At 41.0% G+C, this 23,988-nt stretch overlaps 1 protein-coding gene across 13 annotated transcripts in view; it reads right to left on the bottom strand.

Moving 5' to 3' along the window:
- Positions 1-23,988, bottom strand: part of ets1 (v-ets avian erythroblastosis virus E26 oncogene homolog 1) — a 52,808-nt gene that overhangs the window by 9,551 nt on the left and 19,269 nt on the right. Inside the window, exons 1-7 of one of the 13 annotated variants that reach the window (XM_084124841.1) lie at positions 18,000-18,256; positions 7,464-7,583; positions 7,207-7,236; positions 6,247-6,447; positions 5,473-5,550; positions 4,356-4,601; positions 2,490-2,750 (exon numbers count right to left, since the gene is read on the bottom strand). In XM_084124841.1, the coding sequence (XP_083980967.1) occupies positions 2,490-2,750; positions 4,356-4,601; positions 5,473-5,550; positions 6,247-6,447; positions 7,207-7,236; positions 7,464-7,583; positions 18,000-18,057 (994 nt within the window). In that variant the 5' untranslated portion in view covers positions 18,058-18,256. Of the gene's footprint in view, positions 1-2,489; positions 2,751-4,355; positions 4,602-5,472; positions 5,551-6,246; positions 6,448-7,206; positions 7,237-7,463; positions 7,584-17,999; positions 18,288-23,988 lie in introns of those variants that run through there. The other 12 variants (XM_084124842.1, XM_084124833.1, XM_084124838.1 and 9 more) reach the window with 12 other exon arrangements.

The raw sequence follows: 23,988 nt of genomic DNA, 5'->3' as shown, positions 1-23,988 counted from the left end.
ATAATTCCACTAAACGTGTTTGGAGGAAGAAGAATGATGAGTACCATCCCAAGAACACCATCCCTACTGTGAAGCATGGGGGTGGTAGCATCATGCTTTGGGGGTGTTTTTCTGCACATGGGACAGGGCGACTGCACTGTATTAAGGAGAGGATGACCGGGGCCATGTATTGCGAGATTTTGGGGAACAACCTCCTTCCCTCAGTTAGAGCATTGAAGATGGGTTGAGGCTGGGTCTTCCAACATGACAATGACCCGAAGCACACAGCCAGGATAACCAAGGAGTGGCTCTGTAAGAAGCATATCAAGGTTCTGGCGTGGCCTAGCCAGTCTCCAGACCTAAACCCAATAGAGAATCTTTGGAGGGAGCTCAAACTCCGTGTTTCTCAGCGACAGCCCAGAAACCTGACTGATCTAGAGAAGATCTGTGTGGAGGAGTGGGCCAAAATCCCTCCTGCAGTGTGTGCAAACCTGGTGAAAAACTACAGGAAACGTTTGACTTCTGTAATTGCAAACAAAGGCTACTGTACCAAATATTAACATTGATTTTCTCAGGTGTTCAAATACTTATTTGCAGCTGTATCATACAAATAAATAGTTAAAAAAATCATACATTGTGATTTCTGGATTTTTTTTTTTTAGATTATGTCTCTCACAGTGGACATGCACCTACGATGACAATTTCAGACCCCTCCATGATTTCTAAGTGGGAGAACTTGCAAAATAGCAGGGTGTTCAAATACTTATTTTCCTCACTGTATTTCTCTTTCTTTCTTGCACATACACAGAAACACCCCAACAAAACAGGAACACATAAATGCACAATTTACAATCTGCTGCATAAAATATACATAATATGTCTCTTTTTTTTTAAGCTCGGATCTAGTATAGAAAATTCCACATGACAACCAACTCAGGTGCGTGCAACACAGCTCTTTATATGTTCAAAAGAACCTAAAATAGAAATGAAATGTGCCACACATAGTAAGTGGGCCCTGTGTTCTTTCTTTTAGGGTAGGGGAGTGTTTTTTTTCTGCTCAGATATATGACATGAGCAGGTAGGTTTGAGACATAAGGCACAAGGTTAAAAAAGCCCCTCGAAGATGGGCCGATAAAGTAGCTCTCATCTTAAGTGCACAGGGCTGTTATCACTTTGTGCTGTTGCCAAGACGACCTGGGAAATGGGTTGAGATGTGGGCCGCAGATAAGGAGAACAAGATGAAAACAGCGGAGAAAGAAACGGAGAGCTGGTGGCAGTGACGAGAGAGAGAGAGAGAGATAGAAAGAGAGAGAGAGAGAGAGAGAGAGAGAGAGAGAGAGAGAGAGAGAGAGAGAGAGAGAGAGAGAGAGAGAGAGAGAGAGAGAGAGAGAGAGAGAGAGAGAGAGAGAGAGAGCTTGAAGAAAGCCTGGGTGTGGCATGTTTGCTGGTTTGTAAGGTTGATAACTGCAGCAGTTGTGTAGAGAAAAATATTGCAATGACATTCTTACAGTCTTGTAACAAATGTGGCTCTGCGGTTACGAAGTGCACCAATGCATCGAAACTAGTGCACAAAACTCTGTCACTGATCCAGAAGCAACTACGTCCCAGAAAGACAAAACAAGGCGCCTCGATTAGCAGGAAACACACGCGTACTTGTGATTCCAAAATTGCAGTTTTCTTTCTTGTTTTTTGTTTTTTTTCATTAAAGAGATTTCATTTTATTTGACGTGTGTAAGTATATGGTATGGGTTCAGGTTATGATAAAATAGATGGAATAACATATATGGTATAAAATATGATATGGTACATAATATGATATATCAAATAGCATCATATTTTTATTTTTGATATGATATGGTATGTGATATGATAAATAGTAGGATTTATGGTATGATATATGGAATAACATGTTTTTTGATATGACATGGTATGCAATAATCCATATATCATATTATATATGGTTTTTGATATGATATAGTATGTGATATTCCATATATCATATCATAATTGTTGATATGATATGTGATATGATAAATAGAATGATTTATGGTATGATATACGAGCAAAAACATATGGTTTTTGATATGACATGGTATGCAATATTCTATACATTATATGATGTATCATATAAGGCTTTTGATATGATTTATACCATATAATTCCTTAAAAAATGACTGTGGCAGGACCATGGAATGGCATCAGATGGTAATATATACGGTGAGACTGTGAGATCACCATTTATAAATGATTGAAGTGAGTTGTGTGATATTTGAATCCATGCGTCAAAAATACCATGGTACATGATCAAAATACCACTGTATTGCCATGTAACATGCCTAAAAACAGCGATAATACCACTGAAACATACAACACTTTTACTTATACAACTTCCATAAAGTTGTCATCTCTGTTCTTGACAGCTTTGATTATAAATGTACAGCTTGGATATCTCTCTGTCTAATGCACTGAACCCATATTGCAGGTTGTGAGAGGCAGATGTTAATGCTGACCTGTGTACCCAGCGAGCGCAGCTGCCGGGATGACCGGCTTGTCCTTGCTGAGGTCCGAGCGCTCCCGCACATAGTCTTTGAAGGTTCCCTTTGGCTTGTGCCCGTGCAGTGCAGTGGGGTAGTCCTCCGAGTCGAAGCTGTCGTACGAGGGAACTCTCTGTAAGCTGTTGAACGACGACTGGCTACTCCAGGACTGCGTCAGCCGGTCACAGCTCTCAAAACTGTCGATGCTCTCGAACGAATCTTGACCTCCCAGCTTACCTGAGATGGAGATTTCAGAGTCATTAAACATTATTCACGGGCATTTTTCAATCCACATATTCAAACAGACCTAATGCATGTTGTATGGAAAAGAGGAGCATGTGCATGCTTCAAAATATCTTCACAGAACAGTGACTTATGACAAACTTTTCTTTTAAAGAACATGGGCCTCATTTACAAAGATGTACGCAGAATTATCCATATTATATATGAATTACTTTAAGTGATGTCAAATCACAAAGCATCTGCACTGTAAAAAAGTATTGTCATGATTTATCTTCATTAGTCAAATCAACTTGGGTAATTAATGTGGTTCAGATAACATAATATTTCGATTTTCTGTTGATTAAACCATTTCAATGAACTCAAAATTAAGGCAACCAGGTAACTTACTTTAAGCTAAACCAACAATACTGTTTACAGTGAGCTCATTTGCTGAAAGATGGCATTCCTGAACTGAACTTGATGGCATTCCTGAACTCCCGAATAAATGAGGACCCTGATCTTATACTTCAAACCAAAGAGAGGGTGTAAAGTTTTTAGCGAGTACACCAGCCAGGGAAGTTCACAAGCGGTCTAGACCCAACCACGTGGAAAAATCTAGATCTGCTCCACACCACACTGTGTTTCTCTTACACAATATCCATGTGGAAATATTTGGGTTTTCTCTAATTGGAAGAAAATCAAAACAAATTGCTTCTCTCTATTTTGGGCCAAACTGGAGATGAAAGCCCAGTCTCGAGTGAATGTCAATTACAGAATGAAAGATAATACAGAGCTGGGCCTGATCCTGAAATCTTCAATTGAAAAATTGAAGCCACATGCGAGTTTGGTGGCACCACAAATTCTTTCCCACGCAGGAAAAAAACACAAAGCTGGGATTTACTGCACATAAAGCCTGCGTGTACCTAGAGGGCGAAAGCCTAAATCTCTGCGTTGTTCAATAATATACAAGCGCCTTTGACAAATCTCGATGTCCAATCCAAATCTGGATCATTTGTTCAGCTGCATGACGGTTAGACCATGAAGAGCGAGGCAGGCTGTTTATTCGACGAGTGGGAGTGAAACCAAACGTACGTGAGGTAAAGTTACTTCATGAGAAACCGGAACGCTCTTTTCACGCTTTACACCTCTCGCTCCTTACGAGAACCTAAGGTTCACAAAAACACCTCCTACCCCAGTACCGTAACCTCACAAGGACGCGCTGACACAAAAGACGGCTACCAGCACTCTGTGGCTTCAAACATCTCTCACTTTGAAGCAAACATCTTTGTTTTTCTCTCCTTTTTCCCCACCGCAGGCAGTCGAGAGCATCTTGAGATGGTGTATGATAGGACCACAAATAAACCCAACGGTCTACTTCATTCCCTGGCAATTGGCACATAACTGCAGTAATGCGAGATGAGAAGAGTTTGTTTTCACTGCTGATCACTGCGAGGGTTGATGGGATACATTTAAGCCCCGACACGAGATCGTAAACACGCATCTGAGACGAGAGGAATTCGCTTTTGTCTCCCAGAACGTTTAACGATGCCTCAACCTTTATCTTGCATGAACTCACTGTTTCAAAAGCATCGAAACACATGACCTTTGGCCCATACTCACCTCTGCTAATGCGACCCACGCACATGTTGTCAGGTGACACGACTTCCTGTTTGACTGAAAAATAGTCTCCCTGCAGTGGATTGAGAGGTGCGTCTCGCAGAATAACGTTTGGATACTCGCTCTCGTATTTGAGTGACAGCAGGTCTTCCGAGCTAATCGGGTGAAGGGTCTGGTAAGACTCGGTTATGAAGCTCGGCTCGGAGTATTCGGAAGGAGGCACGCACTGAGGATGCTCAATGCCATAGTCTGGAGGAAAGGAAGACGAAGAGTTAAAGATTTGAAAAGAAGAGGATTTACATAGACCTTTTCCATAAAATGACAGTTCATGGTGACCAAAGGCTGTCTGCACCAGGGTTATTATGCTTCAAAAAAAAAATAGTTGGCATGTTTCATTGAAGATTTTCAGCTAATAATGATTTAAATTAGCAGATTTCTTGTTCTTGTTATCAAACAGTATTCTTTTTTTTTTTTTATTGCATCGATCAATATTAGATATTTAATTGTTTTTACTCAGTGCATAATGTAACGCTCACTTAGAGTACTTTTTTTTTTTTTTATATAAAAATATAAAAATACTGGCAAATATTATCAAATGCTGATACTAATATTAGTGAATATAAAAATATTATAAATGTTGTGATGCCTAAATTCACTTGTAACATTGAAAACAACAACATTTTATTTTGAATTTATTTAGACAAAATAATTAATATCGGCCATTTTGTCCATAAAGAAGAAATTAAATATTGGTTTTAATATTTCTGCATGCCTTATGAAATTTCAATCTGTTCTTCACACAAAAGAACGCAAGTCATTTGAACCACTTTCATGCTGCTTTTATAGTATTTAACAACTCTTTCTGTATGGATAAGTTTATGTGAATTTCTTTTTTGAGTGTACTTAACATCATACATGTCTGAATGGCATAAGTGTGGGTTAATAATGGCAGAAATTTCATTTATGGATGAACTTTTCCTTTAAGGGAGACATTAAGGAAGGCTTAACCTCCTTCACACACAGATCATTAGATCATCTCCCATAATAGTCACGGCAGAAGCGTTGAGCGTGTACTCGGGTACTGTGATGACGCAAACTGAAAGAAAAGGCAGATACTCACTGAAGAAGTAGTCTGAGGGGTAGCGGGATTCCTGGAAACTGGAGGTCAGACCATTGACAGGGAAATGCTTCGGGTCTTCTGTGTGAAGAAAACAACACACACTGAAACCATGCAACACTTTCGAAGCCCAAGCTGTTAAACAACAGATTAGACTGTGCGAGGCAATGCAACAGAAACTACCTTGATCTGCATGTCAGTGTGGCGTTTACTTTACAGGTTTTTCAAAATGTGACACCTCTTACACCTCTTGACAAATCACAGCATAGATTAGATAATCAATAATAATAACAATATATATAAATAATTTTCTAAAATACAAATTTAAATTGTTATAATATTTTAAAACATAAAAAATAATATTATAATAATATAACATAATTATTCATGTAATATTAATATGATATTAACATTCAGATTACTGCCATTAATATAATCATTTATTGAAGACAGGGTTATTTTCATTAACTAAAACCATAAACAATGCATTACTTGAAGCAAAATAACAATTAACTAAAATAAAACATAACAAATATATAGATTTTTTATTTCAGCTAGTTGCTCTTTTAAAGTTGAAGTACTAAAAAAAAACCTAAAAAAAAAACCTAAAACTTAATAAAAACTATATAGACAAAAAAAAAAAACATAAAAATGACACAAAGTAATAAAATAAAACTTTCATATTAAAATGAAAAATATGGAAATTAAATCTAATTTATAAAATGTGACTGGTGTGTTTGGCGGTCCTGCAGATGTGGAGGCGGTGAGGATGTCTACCTTTCTGCAGCATCTCTAAATGCTCCCAGAGGATATCACCCACGAAGTCAGGAGCCAGGTCCAGGAATCGCTCTTTTCCCAGCGCACAGAGATTGGCCCCGTCCATGCTGAATTTATGGAAGTCCACATTCTTCAGACTGAACTCATTTACCGTCCAGGTCAACCATTCTCTCACATGGGCGTTTGTCCACTCGCGGGGATCTAGAGTAGTCAAAGTGAAAAGAAAACTCAGAGTTACATGCATATGCAGATTGCATCATATATTATATACTTATTGTTCATAATCATCTACAGAAAGAGTCTGTTAAGTAAGTTTGCTATGCCTCAGAACTATAAACGGTCTAATATTGTGTACTAGTAATGCTGATGCATACAATATTTTAGTCGCAGGTCCGGTGGCTCATGGGAAATTATCAGCTGACTTCGCTATAAATTTGATGCCATGATGGGAGGAACTGAAACGCTGGTAATTTTAGCTTGCACACCAACTCTATCTCTGTCTGTCTCATTCTCTCTCTTTCTCTCGACTGTGCACATGCTCACTGCATTCAGCTATTTCCAGACAGACGCAGACCTGACACAGACTTCAGCCACCCTACACACAGCAAGCGAAGCCATCTTGCGGTCTGCCATAGTTTGGGAAGCATAATTCATAACCTCTGCTGCTTCAGAGTGCAATGTGTCTATCTAGCAAGATCTCTTTTTAGGCAATCTGACTGTGCCATTTCAAAAACAGCCTATACTGGGCCAGAAACGAGGAAAATACGTTACTTTTCCATGTTTCCTCTATCTTCTTTTCTCTCTATCTATCATTTATTTAATCCTCCTATTAGTCCGATAAGTAGGAAAATATGTCCAATGTCATTAACATAATCAGTGAGTTCTCAAATGTGTTTTTTAACATGTCTTTTAAAGGGAAAGTTCACTTACAACATTAAACTTCTGTCATTATTTACTCACCCTGATGTTTTTCCAAACCCGTATAATCTCCTTTTGTGTTCCATGGAAGAAAGAAAGTTATACACGTTGGGAACAGGGTGAGTAAATAATGACAGTACTTTCATTTTTTAAGTGAACTTTCCCTTTAAGAGAGAGAGCAACAGAAATAAGACAAGAAAAATTAATATAAGATTTACTCTAAACAGTTAGAGAGTTGTTTTTTTTTGTTTGTTTTTGTTTTTTTTAAACATATATATAAGTGCTTTAGAGTTTAGGACCTTTAGGAATGGAGAGTCGCTGTTGCTCCCTGGTGAAGCCACTGAATGTGGCCAGAAGAGCCTGTGACATCATTTCTTTACTTCCTGGAGTCAGTAAAGGAACATCCGCACACTCCAGATCTGTTGGACCAAACACAGACAACATGTGTCATCGTCCATCACACACATTCCCAAATCAGATTAACTGCAGATATACTACATTTCACAAACAAATAAATAAAAAATAAAATAATAATCCTAAAAAAAAAGCAAATAAAATACATAAATAAACCATATGAAAACATAAAATATATAAAACATAATAATAAAATAAAACAAAATAAATAAAAATAATAAAATACAGAATTATTTAAATATAAAATAAAACAAAATAAATAAAAATAATAAAATATATAACATTTAAATATAAAATAAAATAATTAAAAACAATAAAATATTAAAATAAAATAAAATAAAATAAAATAAAATAAAATAAAATAAAATAAAATAAAATAAAATAAATAAAATAAAATAAAATAAAATCCCAGCATCTCATATGTAGATGTCTGCAGCCTGAGCTTCAATTCCACCTCATTCATCATCGGAGGTAATATAAGTCAATCAGAGAACTGCAAGATCTACATAATCATATACAACAGCAGCCTCAGCATCACACAACTGACTGTAGTTGTCCTGCATGTCTGCTGGCCATATGCACACCATCCACCTCCAACCTGACCTCCTAGACTGCTTCTCAGAGCCAAGGGTCTGCTAACACACAGAGTGTGCCACAGGTCAGATTCTACATCAATGATCACCTTCCCACAATCCCTTCTGCCCAGCAAGCTGTCCCATCTCCATGTCCAGCCATTGACAGAGGGGCCTGTGTTGGCAGGGGTCAATAGTTAGGGGTCAGAGGTCGTGGCAGAGGGTGATGATGTCACAGCAGGCTGCAGGGTGTCGAACAGACACTGCAGTGTTGGAAAGCTCGCCCTCTCTGCTCGTGGGCACCCAGCAGGACACAGAGAGGTCTTTGATGAGTTAAACAGTACCCGATGACTTCCACTGATCCAATTAGGACTGCCGGGGTGGCAGTTCGAGAGAAAGAAAGGGTCTAGAAAACCCCCTGAGGGTCTAAAGAATGCCACAGAGCCAAGCGAAGAATCCGCCGAAAGGAGCGTAATGCGATCAAAGACACGCTGGATGTACGGTGAGGGGTGATTATTCTATTACTGGTGGCCGTCAGAAAACGTCAGACTGTGACTCAGGCACAGTGAATTTGTCTGGGAGCTAAATGCACAGTCCAGACTGTGGAGATCGGACACTTTGTGTGTGTTTTTTTTTCGCTGTCTGCGACTGCTTTTCTACTGACACCCAGATGTTCTGGCATCTCCGCGCGGTTTTTAAACTGCCAGCCCTGGGCGCCGTATGGGTTTGCACTCGCTGTTGTCGATCCACATCACGACATAACCCAGCCAAGAATGCACAACAGCTGTCCCTCCTAACCTCACTCCCTCTCCTTCTCGCGATCTGCTACCCTGGTTGACTCGAACAGGGAAGGATTTGCAGTGATGCATTATGCAGAGTGTCTAGATGGAGAAAAACAATGTAGTGCTCTTGTGTGATTGGATTAGAGCGAGATGCTGCAGTCTCCATTTACAGTGTTTAATTGCGCATTAGAGCCATCTGGACGTCAGAGGCTTCATTCACTAGAGAAGAGGCCCATTTTCACATTAGACGATACAAGACCAGAACTGCCAAAAAAGACCCTGGTAAAGGAAACATGTTTTACTTGGACTAAATATGACACAGCAGCTTAACGAATGACAGGTTTTTATATTACTGACAAATGCAAAGTGCCTTGCGAACAATAAAAAAGTTATTTGAAATGGTTATATGTTTAGATGACAAAAAGCCAAGTGACAGCTCTTACAAGTATTCACTTGGCAAAAACCATGTATCTGCAAGGCCACCTGAAACAAAAGGATAGTGAGCTGTTTTCAAAGAAAAACTCTAATCTCCATGCTTTTCATCAGCAGATCTCACCTGCATTCACAGAGAGCTGGAAGATATTCTGCAGGTATTCTGCGAACTCAAATTATCATTGACCAATCATGCTGAGGCAACAATCAAACATGCTCTGTCCACTTTTATATACTATTGGAAGTCAACATACTAATCATCCCGTTCTCATAGTTCATGCCTATATATGATTCACTGATTAAATATAAAATTAACTGATTAAATAAATGAATCACAGATTCATTTTAACCCCTGTGTCTTCTTTGTTGAAGGCAAATATTTAGTTAAATGTTCATCACATTGCTTTTGGATTTGTTTTTAGTTCATTTAGTTTGATTTATTATCCATTTCAAGACTTACATTCATATAAATACATTGTTCACTTAAATACTTGAAATGTAGTAAACTTGTTTTACTTTTTGGCAACTTTCTTGACTACTTTAAATGGTGATAATCTTCAATTCAGCTTTCCACATGGTATCACATGGCACTTTATTGGAGGAACCAACACTATCTTTCTAAGAAGCAAATGCATACCTCAGCAGGTGACGTTCAATGAATGAAATGATGATTATATCAATTTCCATAGAGAGTAACTAAACATCGCTAATAGCTGTAAATATGAATCCATGGTGATTCTTTCTACTGAACCACATTATGCCCAATAGATCTTGGGCCTGAAAACCTTCTTAACGTACAGTAAAAGTACAGGTGTGTATTGGGTGGTGGGGTTGAGTACAAATCCGCCTGTCTCATCTGTGCATTAGCAGAGGGCTGTGAAATTGTGATTATGGTCATGAGGCCCTGGTGGTCTCAAGGAGTTGGGTGGGGTGGGGTCGGATGATTCACTTATCTGTAACGTGAGAGCATCCAAGACAACATGAATGGAGTCCCCAAAGGGATGACATCACTGTTGGCATGACCACAGGGTCCCGCCAATCAAGTCCATTCAGTGTTTTCCATGGTACATTCAGTGGTTTAATGACTTGCACACATCTAGCCAGGGCTAGTCTTCAGCCTAACAGATCACACATTGATGACAGTGTTAATGGTTCGTTCTAAAATTAGAGACACTTCAAAGAATGTGTCTGCATTTATGTGTGTGTCCACATTTGTGTGTGTGTCCGGGGTCTGTCTTAAGTGTGTGAGAGACAGCGAGTGGGTGTGTAATAAAAGCCAAATAGCTCATTTGAGTCCTTCAATAGTCTGGACGGTATTAAAGCCTCTGAATGTTTTTTGTGCTTTGTGTATTTGTGCATGTATGCCAAATTAGAATATCTCACCACATGTTACTTTCTTTCTGTTTCAATTCAGAGATGCATATGCCATCAAAGTCCAGACTGAAAATAAGGTTGTTCAAGGGTGTAGAACAACAACAAAAAAAATCAACTCGCAAAAAGTCAGGTTCTGGCCTTTGACAAATGTGTGTCTCAGCAGGGTGTCAGGGTGGGCCATAAAACACCCTCAGTTCTTTATCTCTCGCATTATCTTTCACAGAGTGTTAGACAGCAAGACTGTTAAACCTGGCCCGCATGAAGGAGGGCCATTCACACAGCAGGTCTGTGCTGAACAAGGCACGGTCTAGGGTGGGGGATCCAGTGAGAGAAGTGCTTGTTCTGCCCACTGTTTAGATTTCCATCTGAAAGCATGCAGACCGGGCCGGGCCGAGACAGGAATAGCAGCGGCCCACGATCGAGCTCCCAAAGGCCACGCAGAGCCCATCCACCCTGTCGAGGTCACGAGTCGGGGGCTTTCCCGCCCTGGAACACTGTGGCTATTCTTAGAGACCCAGCCAGTGGGTGCCCCGGGTTCACTAGATGGTCTAACCCATTCACACACACATATATGAATACACAACACCACCATCAGTGGGTCACACAGTGAGCATTCAAATCACAATGACCAACAGGAGCCACTTTAAAATGGGCATTCTTCAACAAGTTATTGCTTTAAACAATTAATTGTTAAGTCTGGTAGGGTTGAAACGATACCACTACTGGTACCTATAGATCTGCTGCTGACAAGCCATAACCGTTTGCACTACCACAACCTAGCTCTTATCAACTTCTTTTCCGTCTGCAATCATGCTTTTGAACTGTCCGCAACTGGCATGCAATGCATTACAGAGATACGTGTAGCAATGCTACTATGCATACTGCAGAGTAAAGCGGAGGCAGTGTGCAGCATGCAAAATGAAAGAGCACTGCAAGAGTGAAAACCTCGAAAAGACCATGAGAGCACATGGATCAGTGAATCATACTGTTTAGACTTCTGAACAAACAAATGATGATCTTGACAAACAGTTTACTTTCAGCGACATTCTTCCTAGAAACCTCCAATAACGTCCTCCAAGTGTACCTGAAATTGCAGCACTTTGTGAGGGGGAAAAAAAAGACATGTTTCCAGCACTGGATATAAATATGTCCAAAAGCATTTCTGATCAAAGTGAATTCATATACGAGTAGTCAGTCATGCCTGAACTAAGTTTATGAGCAAGCAGCTTTCAGAACCAGGGAAATGAAGGAAGGAAAGCTCTGCATGCAATTAGCAAGCTAATGGCTAATGTTGTCTGCCATTGTGGATCCAGCCAATGGCCAACAGATGCATTCTCGGTAAATGAATTCCCCAAAGACCGCATTGTTTTTATGTATCGAACCACACATTCCTGCCTTGTTTTACAATCGCTAATGTGGATGGGATTTTTCTGTGAGCTTGTTCTGTATTTGTGACCTAAAAACCAATGTGCCTTTGAGTTCAGTTCTAAATGGACCAATTACACAATTAACTGTACATAGAGTAAAGTACCACAGCTGCAACAATGAAGAGAGTTCACAAGCCCAAAATAGATGAATGGAAGGCTGGAAAAGAAGATGCAATGTTCTGAAATGCACAGCACACTGCAGAACACAACGGTGTGCTAAAGCATCATCAAAGCGACTAAAGTGATGCATCTTTTCAGTAAAATTCTGTATGGTGACAAATGTCAACATCAAATGTGTCAGAGAGCTGAAGCAATGAAAAGCAGAGTGGCATGACAAATTAAGTCTCAGCAGTTTGTAACTGTGTAAGAAATAGTTAAATGTCTTAAACAGGTTTACACACTCTCAGAGGTAAAAGGAAAAAGGAAAAAGTCAGACTAACCCTGCTATGTGGTTTTATGAGAAAGGGGCGAGTTGTTGAATTCCACCATGTTCTACTTGTGTAAGTGAACAAAGTCAAAGACTAGCCCTCATTATGACTGCCTCTTGGAACCGGTCCAGACACCTACACAAAACGCCTTTAACTGCCTCATCCCTAAATCACCCGAGCAGAGCCTCTCTGTCAGAAATATGTAGATAGCAGGGAGAAGGTTGAGCGAGAAAGCGTCCCAGCTGTGGCGGCTCTTGTGACTGCCAAAGATCATGTGCCTTCTATTCAGCTGTACATCAAGTAGCACTCGCAAACTGAGAGAGACTGTAAACCTAGCTACAGCCAAACACCTGGACCTCAGAGAACAGCTTAAGATCCCATATGTAACCGGACTGGTAGCCAGAAGCATTCCGTCAATATGCCTCTAAGGTAGGAAATGTGTTCAAAGAGGTGGGACAAAAGTAGGAAAATTACAAAACCAGCTCCGACTACTGAGCCCTAAAACAGGTGACTTGGTGAAAGAGCATACACCGATGGGAGAGCTGAATCTGGGAACAGGTCTTCCTCTGCCTCCCTAAACTGTGAGACACGTAGTCAGAACCAGTCGGGATGCCGCTCTGATCTCAAAACCAGACCCAACGCCACACTCTGTGTCTCTCCGTTGTACTCGGTAGACATCTGCAAAACAGCCACATCAAAAAAACAAGAGTGGCATGGAAAGACAGGCACCGGTCCGGCTGGCTTACTCACCTCAAGGGCCTCCCACCACCCAGGAGGCGGTCTGGAGCCCACCAGAAAGCGTCAGAGGGACTGGGAAGGGCTAATGTCTTATGGGAGGAGGGGTGGGTGCTGGAGTCAGCTCGGCAGGGGCTGTGACTCAGTAATTAGCCTGTAGCACGCGGCGGGGATGAGAAGACAGCACTAGGCAGACACCACATCAGGGGCCAGGGAGACGAAGCAAGAGCCCATGTGGCCCACAGACGGTAGAGAGACAAATTCAAGAAAAAAAAAGAGAGACATGGAACATAGGGGAGAAAATGGGTGCTGTAAAATGTTGGAAAAAATACACTGTGGTTGTTATTTCTTCCCTGCTCTGGGACATGCTGTGTCTTTTGCTTTTGTTTTGGTCTTTTGAAGTTCAGAGAAGCAGGGCCAGAGATAACTGCTGGGAAGACTTCAAACTGAAACACAGTGAAGTGGGTCAGGACGGCTTTCGCATGTATGCTACAGCGAAAACGGCTCTGACGTATCGCTCAGTCATTCTGACGCATGTTACGATTCAGAAAGAGTTTGTTTGTGCTGTTACCTTGTGCCAATAACTTGAATGAATAAAGGCTAGGACCTGCCTTCACCCTTTGATGACTACACTTTAAAGGGAACAATAAAAATGTGTGTTCACCAGAAAGAATTTCTGACAGGGGAGTCATTAAACCAGTGGACATTCTGTGAAGGGGGAGTCATTCATGAACAGTAGGAAAGACTTTCTGATATAACAGTGTTTCATCTTTCCCTCAAGGCTTGAGTCTGATGAATCAGTTCTGAGTTTCAAATATTAACCCAGTCACCTCTTAAAGCTTTTGCATGCCCTACACTTCACGTTAGTAAATTCTTTCTGAAGTGACTCGTACACTCGTACACAAACTATAAAAATTGTGTTCAGGCTGAGTCATTTGTTTGGCCCACATCCAGAGACCCACATCAGACTAACCTTGATTGCCTATGTCTGTATTTGCACAGCTGTCAGGTACGCAAGGCATGCTTAGGCCTGGCAAAAGAAACATATCTGTTATGTAACTTGGGAATCTAAGTCATATTCAAAAACATTATCTCGAAAGGTTGCAAATATGCTTGAATTATAATCTCTTCACACACCTAATAATGCGTGGATAGTTCTTTTGCACTAGTGCCCAGTGTGTTGGTATCTAAAGCAAGGGTGTGTGAGCGGGGCCTAGCAGGGGTTTGGGATGAGAGAGTGCAGTGTCTTAATCAGATAAAAGTGGGCAATAGGCAACCCACCCAATCCTCAGACATTCCTGTCACTCACTGAACCTTGAGACGGACACGGGGCAAGAGTGAGAAAGAAGGAGAAAGGGAAGACGAAATATCCTCATCAAGGCCTATTTCTCTAGGACGAAATGAGTGGGAGGTGACCCCTGGCTCTCTCGTGTTGTTGCTGACTCATTTCACTGTGCTAAGTAGTCTTTGGGCAAAGATGAAAGGAGTGACCCAATTATCAAGCATTTTGACTACGCCCCTTTCAAAGCAGAGCTCTCAGAAGATGCTGAAGACTTCTGGAACAGCAAAACTGGCTGGGTTGGAACAGCATTAGCCATTTTAGTAGCAGATGTTACATGGGTTTATCTTTGGCCATAAGGCCATTCTAACATCTGTGCTGCTCCACAACACATGATTCATACCTGTGAATGACTTGAGCTCGCACGGTCAATTTTTTAACGTAAACACTTTTGCTTCCAGACTCGCTGTGGGTACTTGGAGATTGTTTTGTGCTAACTCCATATGCAGTCTTATTTTAGCAATTCAATTAATGAATGTAAGTGTGTTTATCGAGGCTGTCCTGCTCTTGTGTAGGTCCTATTGTCTCTTCATGCACTACATGTCTCCGGGGTAAATCAGATAATCTTGACTGAACTCTAAACAACTTTTGTGTGACTCTTGATTGAATTCAACCATTCATCACTTTTGTATAAACAGAGTCAAAAAGCAAATGGGGGCGGGGGAAGGCGGGCTTGTTTTTGTACTAGCCGTTGTCTTCAAGACACAGCTTGCTTGTCTTGATTTAAGACTCAATACAAACTGGGATCAGGTGCTTAATATCTACGGCCTCTCTGCATTATTGACGCGTGCACGTTAGAAACTATCATCTGTGCCAGTCTGTCAGAGCTTTACACTCATACAGGCACTTTGTGCAGAACATGGGACCCACAAGGTGCACATATCCATTTTTCCAGAAGACTAAAGTAGCAGACAAGCAGTAAACATGTCTTACGTGGATTTTACGGGCTTTGCCAGTGAGCTGCGTTCACCCTGGCCTGAACACTCACGGTTGACTGAACTCGGGGGAGCTTGTCTTGAGAAATTGTTTTGCAAGATAGCACGATATTTTGGCAACCCCCGCTGCAAGTATCAGCACTTTTTTTAACAGCACACAACTGTTTTTCCATGCAAGGAGAAAGCTTGTGCTTTTGTGTTGGTGAGTGTTTGCACATGTTCATGTGCCAGTGCATTTGTAAATGTAAACTCTGCGACTGAGCGTGAAAAGAGAGCCAGCCCGTGTGCATGTGAGAATATGCAAGTGTGGTAATGATTCATACCACATCTTGCACATCACACTAAAGTCATTATGTTTTAGCTTTCGTTCTGACATGCAAAGGTGAATGCCTTTTTTTCCATGATGTATTAACAGCTGGTGGTGTGCGAGTCTGTGTAAGAGTTAGGGAGTCAGAATTATGCGTGTATAGCCATCAGCTGTGGTCGAAGCCTGTCAGCATTTTATCATAGGGAAACTAGCGGCCACTGAACTCACCCTGCCCTTCCGGGCCAAGGAAGAGGGTCATATTCTTAAAGAGTACAAGTACATTGGGCCAAGGCATGTGCTAACACTAACATCCCACTTGCATACTCGTCACTTTATTCCAGTCCTCAGGAGTACAGAGGGGGAGTGTGAGACTGCTTAACCAGCATGGCATCTTCCCTCCCTCCCTCTCTCCATCCCTCCCTCCGTTCGCCCTGGTCAGGCATGCGGCCCCTCCTGAGGCAGGCTGGGTCAGCAGCGGTGGGGGTTAATGGATGTGGTATGAATGGACAGTGAAGCAGCATCATGACAAACTTCATTCAGTTGACACTGACCACTTTTTAGCCAAGAGGGAATTTCCCTGCCATGACAAGCATGCATGAGATTGCACAAGCACACAGGCATCAAAACACAAAGAAAGAAAGAAAGAAAGAAAGAAAGAAAGAAAGAAAGAAAGAAAGAAAGAAAGAAAGAAAGAAAGAAAGAAAGAAAGAAAGAAAGAAAGACTAAGTAACTTCAAGCACTAAGTAACAAGGATCCCCATAATATCTGCATAAAAAGAGAAGAAAGCCCAGGGCTCAGCCAATGACCAAATAATGAACTTACACTAAATGCACACGCACATTAGATGATGCAATGTTCTGAAAGCCAGCTCGACATAAAATTAATGACTCTTGTAGTTAAAATTCAAGCCTGCTGGACATGCATGAAATGAAACACGACTACGTGAAGCGGTAAAGTGTGTCATGTCATGAGAGGCCATGTGTGGTAGTCAACATCAGTCTGGTGTCAGACTCTTCATGTACAGTATTTGCTAAATGAATAGGCTATGTTGCTCTCATTCTTGCAACGTAGCAATAAAAGAGTCCAGTTTTTAACATAATCAATATGACAATATTCAGACAAAAATGACAATGAAAAGACAAAAATATGTTCTGAATATCCTAACACAACACCACAGTTTTGAATCCTGCTGATAACATGTGTGACATTTACAGAGTTGTCAACTATAAAAGTGAAGATTGACTAAATTTAATATAACAGTATGTTTACAAGACTGGTGTAGGTAGTCACATGACCAGAGCTGTTAATTGCAATCAGAAAGATCCATAAAAGGAGGCATCATGTAAAGCATGTTATAATACACATATTATTTAACATATATGATTACTATAACATTTTAAAAGTGTATGAATAATCTATAATTGCTGCCTTATGATCAGTGGTCACATTTGTGGCCAGTGGGGGGAAAAAACACCATTCTGAATTAATAACTTAATTGATTCGCATAATAAAATTGAAAAATAAAATTAAAGCTATTATTACATTAAATATAAAAAAAAGTAAAAAAAGAAAACATTATTGCATCATCAATACCTTTTTCCCACAAGTGCCTGACAGTACAACATTATGTTAGCCTATTCTATGCAACTTTTTATTGGGTCTTATTCAGCATTTTTTTCCCCACCGGTTATAATTGTGACCACATATTCACTGACTTGGTTGAAATTAGGCTTTCCAATGAGTAAACTACATGTGCTCACTTATCTGGGTACAAATCTGCGATAAATTGATTAATAGTACTATATCACATAATAAAGACTATTTGTATAGCACTAAATCAATGACTGGCACATCTGGAGCGCCACACGCAGGCTGTGATACCTGTCTATCACTAGCTGATCAAACACATTTTATGTTGCAACGAGTTTCGGAAATGTTCTGTTTGACATCAAGTCTGTATATTCCAGTGCATTTCACAAAGGCAAGACATCATGCACAAAAGTTATTCATAACTGACTGGACAAGTGACGAAGACGCGTTTTGCAATGCAAAATCAAAACGATAACAATGAGAAAGCGTAGGCTACTTACCGTCTACTTTTTCAGATTTTATTATAGTTAACGGCTTAATATCGACAGCTGCCGTCATGGTCACGCATTCAGTGTACAAAGTCTGTTTGTATGTTTTTAGTCCCAAACGTCTCCTCCAAAGTCCGTCTATGTGCCGGGAGTATCTTAGAAATAACACAGGTTTTCCCTTAACAAGATCCGACCTCTGAAGTATTGAAGTGTCTCTCTTCCTCCCTCTCTCTTTCTCCGCTCTATCTCAATCAGTCTTTCATTCCCTCCCTCTCCTCTGTTAGTTACCCCGGTCAGGGCGGTTCTGTGTGCGGCACGGAAGAGGCTGATCCCCGCGTAAAGGGGGCGGTGTTACTCGCTGATTCAATTCAATTCAATTACACTTCACTCTCTGCTGTCTCTCCCTGGACGCGACGCACGCGACGCCACAGCACTGGAAGCGTCGAAGCTGCTCGTCATCTCAGAACGTTTACCAAACAGACTAATCAGCTGTGAGCTCAAAAAAAAAAAAAAAAAAAAAAAAAATATATATATATATATATATATTTTTTTTAATAATTAACTTTTATTAATACAATATTTTTATATTATATTTTGAATCAGTGTGCAGTATTTAGGTATCATCTATTGGAAGGATTCCACTTCATGAACAAAAAGTCTTTAATATTTTTAAGGCTATTTATAATTTTATAATAATAAAAACAATCACACACAAATGCACACAGTCATACTGAATGAAAAAAAAAGAAAGAATATAATGTATTTAGTAAGCAAAAACAATTATAAAGATGGTCATAAAGTAGACAATTATGAATTCCTGCTTTTCAGTCTCTGCCAGCACTGTCTACTCTTTTTCTAGCTCTGCATCTTTAAGATCAAGGTGAACATTAACCAGTCATTACAATCAGCACACATCTTGTTTTCTATTGGCTGTGCACAAGACTCAGCACTCAGCTTCTGATACATGGTTTTCCTCGATTGTGAGTCATGTGTAAATAGGACATAGTAAATAGGCATAACTGTAAATACAGTACAGTTATGCCGCCACTGTGCATGAAAAAACATCTGTGTAAACACCCTTTTCATATTCAAATGTGGCTTTTGCATCACCCCCCTTTCTTTTTGCACTAAAGTGAAGCTCCACCAATGAGACACGATGTGTTGCATTTGTGTACAGTCATCAGGGATCACGAAGCTGTGATTACATCTGACCTGGAAACCAGTTTGCTCATTTCTTGGGCACAATGGCCACTTACATAGAACTGGGAACTTCCCATTTGTTAATTTAACTTACTGTTACACACAGAGAAGCTGATATTGACAAAGACAGCAGTTTCACAAAGAAACAGAGATCACATATTGTCCATTTTCTGTGTGAATATTCTTGAGCAATTTCTTCATCTTAATGAAAACAGTTGCCTAACTCCACTGATGCAATCTACTGCTGAAAGTGTCATATCACCATAATAGTTCACAAACGTCCATGTACTTGCATGTGCTGTTCTTTAAAAGCCAAGACAAGCTGACCTCCAAATGATGACTGCGACACACCTCACTCTCTCAAGGAAAAGCTGCCAAGGACAAGAAAACTATTCAGTCTATTTAAAAACACTGATAAACAGTGTATTCTGCGCTGGCTCGTGTTTTAGTGTCTCATTTGTCATTGTGAATGGCTGATGCTATGCTCAGTTGAACTCTCACCAGAGCGCGGGAATCATGCAAGGAGCTAAAGAGGATAAAAAGATATGTCTCCCGTCTGGCTAATAGTCTGCAAATGATCTGAAAGTAACGAGTGCTCTCATAACTTCGACCCTGCCCTCATAAACACCTCCGCGTATTTCCTGCCCACCTTGACTAGATCAGTAAAAATCCAAGCCAGGATTTTTACAGAGGATCTTCTCGCCACACCCACAGAGAGGGATTTGAATCATTGACAACTTTTGGAGGCCTACATTTCTAATAAAAACCTTTTTTTTTTTTTTTTTTTTTTTTTTTTTACATATATATATGCTCTGATTGGTCAGCTGGTCCAGTCTGTTGTGATTGGTCAGCTGGGCCAGTCTGCACTGATTGGTCAGCTGGGCCAGTCTGCACTGGGTGGTAAGTTGATCCAGTCTGTTGTAATTAGTCAAACTGGTCCAGTCTGCTCTGATTGGTTAGCTGGTCCAGTCTGCACTGATTGGTTAGCTGGTCCAGTCTACACTGATTGGTTAGCTGGGCCAGTCTGCACTGATTGGTCAGCTGGTCCAGTCTGCTCTGGGTGGTAAGTTGATCCAGTCTGTTGTAATTAGTCAAACTGGTCCAGTCTGCTCTGATTGGTTAGCTGGTCCAGTCTGCACTGATTGGTTAGCTGGTCCAGTCTACACTGATTGGTTAGCTGGGCCAGTCTGCACTGATTGGTCAGCTGGTCCAGTCTGCTCTGGGTGGTAAGTTGATCCAGTCTGTTGTAATTAGTCAAACTGGTCCAGTCTGCTCTGATTGGTTAGCTGGTCCAGTCTGCTCTGATTGGTTAGCTGGTCCAGTTTGCTCTGATTGGTCAGCTGGTCCAGTCTGTTGTGATTGGTCAGCTGGTCCAGTCTGTTCTGGGTGGTAAGCTGATCCAGTCTGCTCTGATTGGTTAACTGGTCCAGTCTGCTCTGATTGGTCAGCTGGTCCAGTCTGCTATGATTGGTCAGCTGGTCCAGTCTGCTCTGATTGGTTAGCTGGTCCAGTCTGCTCTGATTGGTCAGCTGGTCCAGTCTGTGTAATGCCCCTTACCATAGCCGGTGCGTTTCAGCTCCCAATGCTTCATGAAAAGCTGTGAACTATTATATCTACAGTGTATAACTATGGCATTGGTATTGGAAGTTCATACCATCTTTTGCTGCCCTTGCAGTGATAAAGCATCTCCTTAAAATAGCGAAATCTACCCAACTGTTCTTTTTGGGCAGGTCAAAGCAGCTAGTAGGCAAATGTACAACATGGTGACGTATAAGTCATGGAAATAATGTCAGGCCTACAAACGAGACATTTCAGGCAAATGTTTTCTGTTGGAGAAATTAACTCTTTGGCATGGACTTGGTGTAACTTTGCTAATCGTTTACATGCACAAACACCTGTCCTACACAAGAAAAGCATAACTGCCGCTCTTTAAAGGAGCATTTCACCCGTGGGAACATTCATTTTTATTGAAATTGGGTCATAAATGTAGTCGAAATGTAACATAAATTTCGAATTTGGTGCCTTCTTGACCGAGGAAAGACAGAAAGTAACTTTAGGGTGCATTTGTATGGAAGACAACAACTCCCACAATGCTCCACATTGCACAACTCCGCAAGCCACTCCCACTAATTTTCACAACACAAACGTCCGTGTCCTTGTCTGATTCAAAGATTTCGTCCAGGAGAAATTGGCATCATTGAAATTCTTTGCAGCAGACGGACTCTATCTCTGTGTCCGTAGGCGCACAGTGAGAGCACAGGCACCACCAGTCCGCCCCACCTCGAGCCAGTCCGGGCTCCTCGTCCACGACAGGCAGGTCTTCTGCCTCCGCCTCCTGTTCCTCCATCAGCCTCAGCTGCTCTTTGCTATACTGCGGCTCGTAAAGATGGCCACGAACATCTGATTCGAGCATCAGACTTTCTAAATCCTCTTCTTCCATATCATATTGAGTACCTTCCGCCATTGTCGTAACTTCACATCTGGCTCCACAGCGCCTGTTAGCTTAGCTTCCAAACAATATGGCGGATATTGCTTTTGGTTTCTGCAAGTGAAGTCCCACCCACTGATCTGTAATAGGTCTGTAGCGTGAGTGGGTCCCACCCCCTGGAAAAATGAGGAACGAGTGTTTGTAGTCTCAACCCCTCTACAAAGATATGGGACTTCCTGCTTAGAATGACGCAAAATGACGATTTTTACAACATTATAAGCAGGAACCGCAACACTGAAATCCGTATTTCTCCCGTCTCGGGGGAAAATGAGGGAATAATGCATGACCATTCAAAAATATGACTGGGTTTCTAACGATACAAAGCTTAATGCAAATGGATGAAGTGTCCCTTTAAAACAGTGCTCAAATCTCAATGTGTATATACGGTTGGTTTTGATTCACGTTGTGAACAGCTGAAATTCAATTTAATTAATCAGATCACCCTACTTATGGATTTGAGGAAAGATTGACTCGTGTCTAAAAGGAGGTGAATGGAGGTGGAGGGATGAGGGCCTGTGACTGCTTTAACTTAATTAGTTGCCATGGTAACAGATTGCCTTAGCAATTTTCATGTGCTGATTCGCTCGTTTCCTAAGTGGAGCCCAACGGTTTTGACAACTGTGGGAACGGCTGCCTAGAACACTTAGCAACGTCATCGCCGATTGTTGCGTTTCCGTAAAACTAATTCTGACCTACCGTATTTTCCACAAAGAGCTTCAGCGATGGAAACCTGATGTAAGAAATGCGACCAGCTCAGGTCTCTGTATTCAGAATAACCCTATTAGCCAGGTCAATACTAGGCTGCGAGTACGACGGTGCACATCTGCAAGTGCTGCTGAGAGGCCGAGGAGCCAGCGTTATTGATTAGGTATGGATTTTGAAACAGGGATTCTACAGAGTGTCCATTAAGCCGTCTGGATAGTGTTTCATCCGACAGATATGAGCGATTATGGAAATGGCTGAGCCTTTATGGGGCTTCTGTGGTCGCAAGAACCCGTCAATGAGAGCTGGAAGGGGGAAGGGATCTTAATGGAAGGAGGGATCTCTCACGTCTCCCCCTTCTGTCACTCACTCATTCACTCGTCCGCTCGACCCCCTCTTACTACCCGCTTTGTTTTAAGTCTTAATGAGCTCCTTGCATGTAGTTTTAAAAGGATAGACCAGGCTCCCTTGCGCCCAGAGGCGGCCATTAAGACTAATGGGGTTGCTGACTAATATCAGAGCCAGAGGTTGCTGAGTGGCTCTTTTTCTTCTTATTCTCTCAGCCTGCACTCTGTCACTGCTATTTTGATACCAGTTTAATCATCTCTTTTGACTCTGTTGTATCACTTCTGATTGGATGCCATGGCTGTTTTTGAATCTATTAAAGGAATAGTTCGACCAAAAATGAAAATTATCTGATAAATTACTCTCCCTCAAGCCATCCTTGGTGTATTATGACTTTCTTCTTTCAGCCGAACACAATCAGAGTTATGTTAAATAATAGCCTAGCTCTTCCCTGCTTTTCAATGGCATTGAATAGTGTCCAAAAAAGTGCATCCATCCATCCATCCATCCATCATAAAAGTAATCCATATGGCTCCAAGGGGGTTAATAAAGGCCTTCTGAAGCGAAGTGATGCGTTTTTGTAAGAAAACTTTATAAACTATAATCACTGGCTTCCGGCAACAGGCGTAGATGTATGACGTAGGTGTAGCGTAAGCTTAGGTGAGAATTGATAAAAGCAGAAGCTCAGAGACTAGAGCAAAACAAAACGCTGTTCACGAATTAGAAGTTTTAAAGAAGAAAAATGTCGAAGGACCTTGAATATAAGAGAAGAGGAGCTGCGACATACGTCGGGTCAGAGGTCACCCTTCTGCCGGGACTCGACTCCCTGTTGAATGTGTGTACGTCCATTTGCGGAAGCGAATAATTATAGTTTATAAAGTTTTTAAATATGGATATTTTGTTTATTTTGATGGTCCCTTTTGAACATTCTGTTGACTATAAGTATCTTTGCAACTATATGTAAACCATCAGTCATTAGAGTATTAGTAGACTCTCTGCTTAATATCTGCTAACTCTTTATTTTTATACTCCTCAACAGACATTCAGCTGACTATGAGTAACTACATGTCAACTTATTCTAACCCTAACCCTACCAGTCTACTAATACTCTAATGAGATTTAGTTGACATGATGCAACGTTTCTTATAGTCAATGGAATGTGTTAAAGGGACCATCAAAACAAAGGGAAACCCTTTTATGATGGATGGATGGATGCGCTTTTTGGGGCTTCAAAGGCTCCAAGGCTCTACTCAATGCCATTACAAA

Source organism: Abramis brama (genome assembly GCF_963993115.1).
Source record: "Abramis brama genome assembly, chromosome: 9".
Taxonomy (NCBI): Eukaryota; Metazoa; Chordata; class Actinopteri; order Cypriniformes; family Leuciscidae; genus Abramis; species Abramis brama.
The sequence above is the reverse complement of the archived record's forward strand: the minus strand, read 5'-3'. Positions and strand labels throughout refer to the sequence as shown.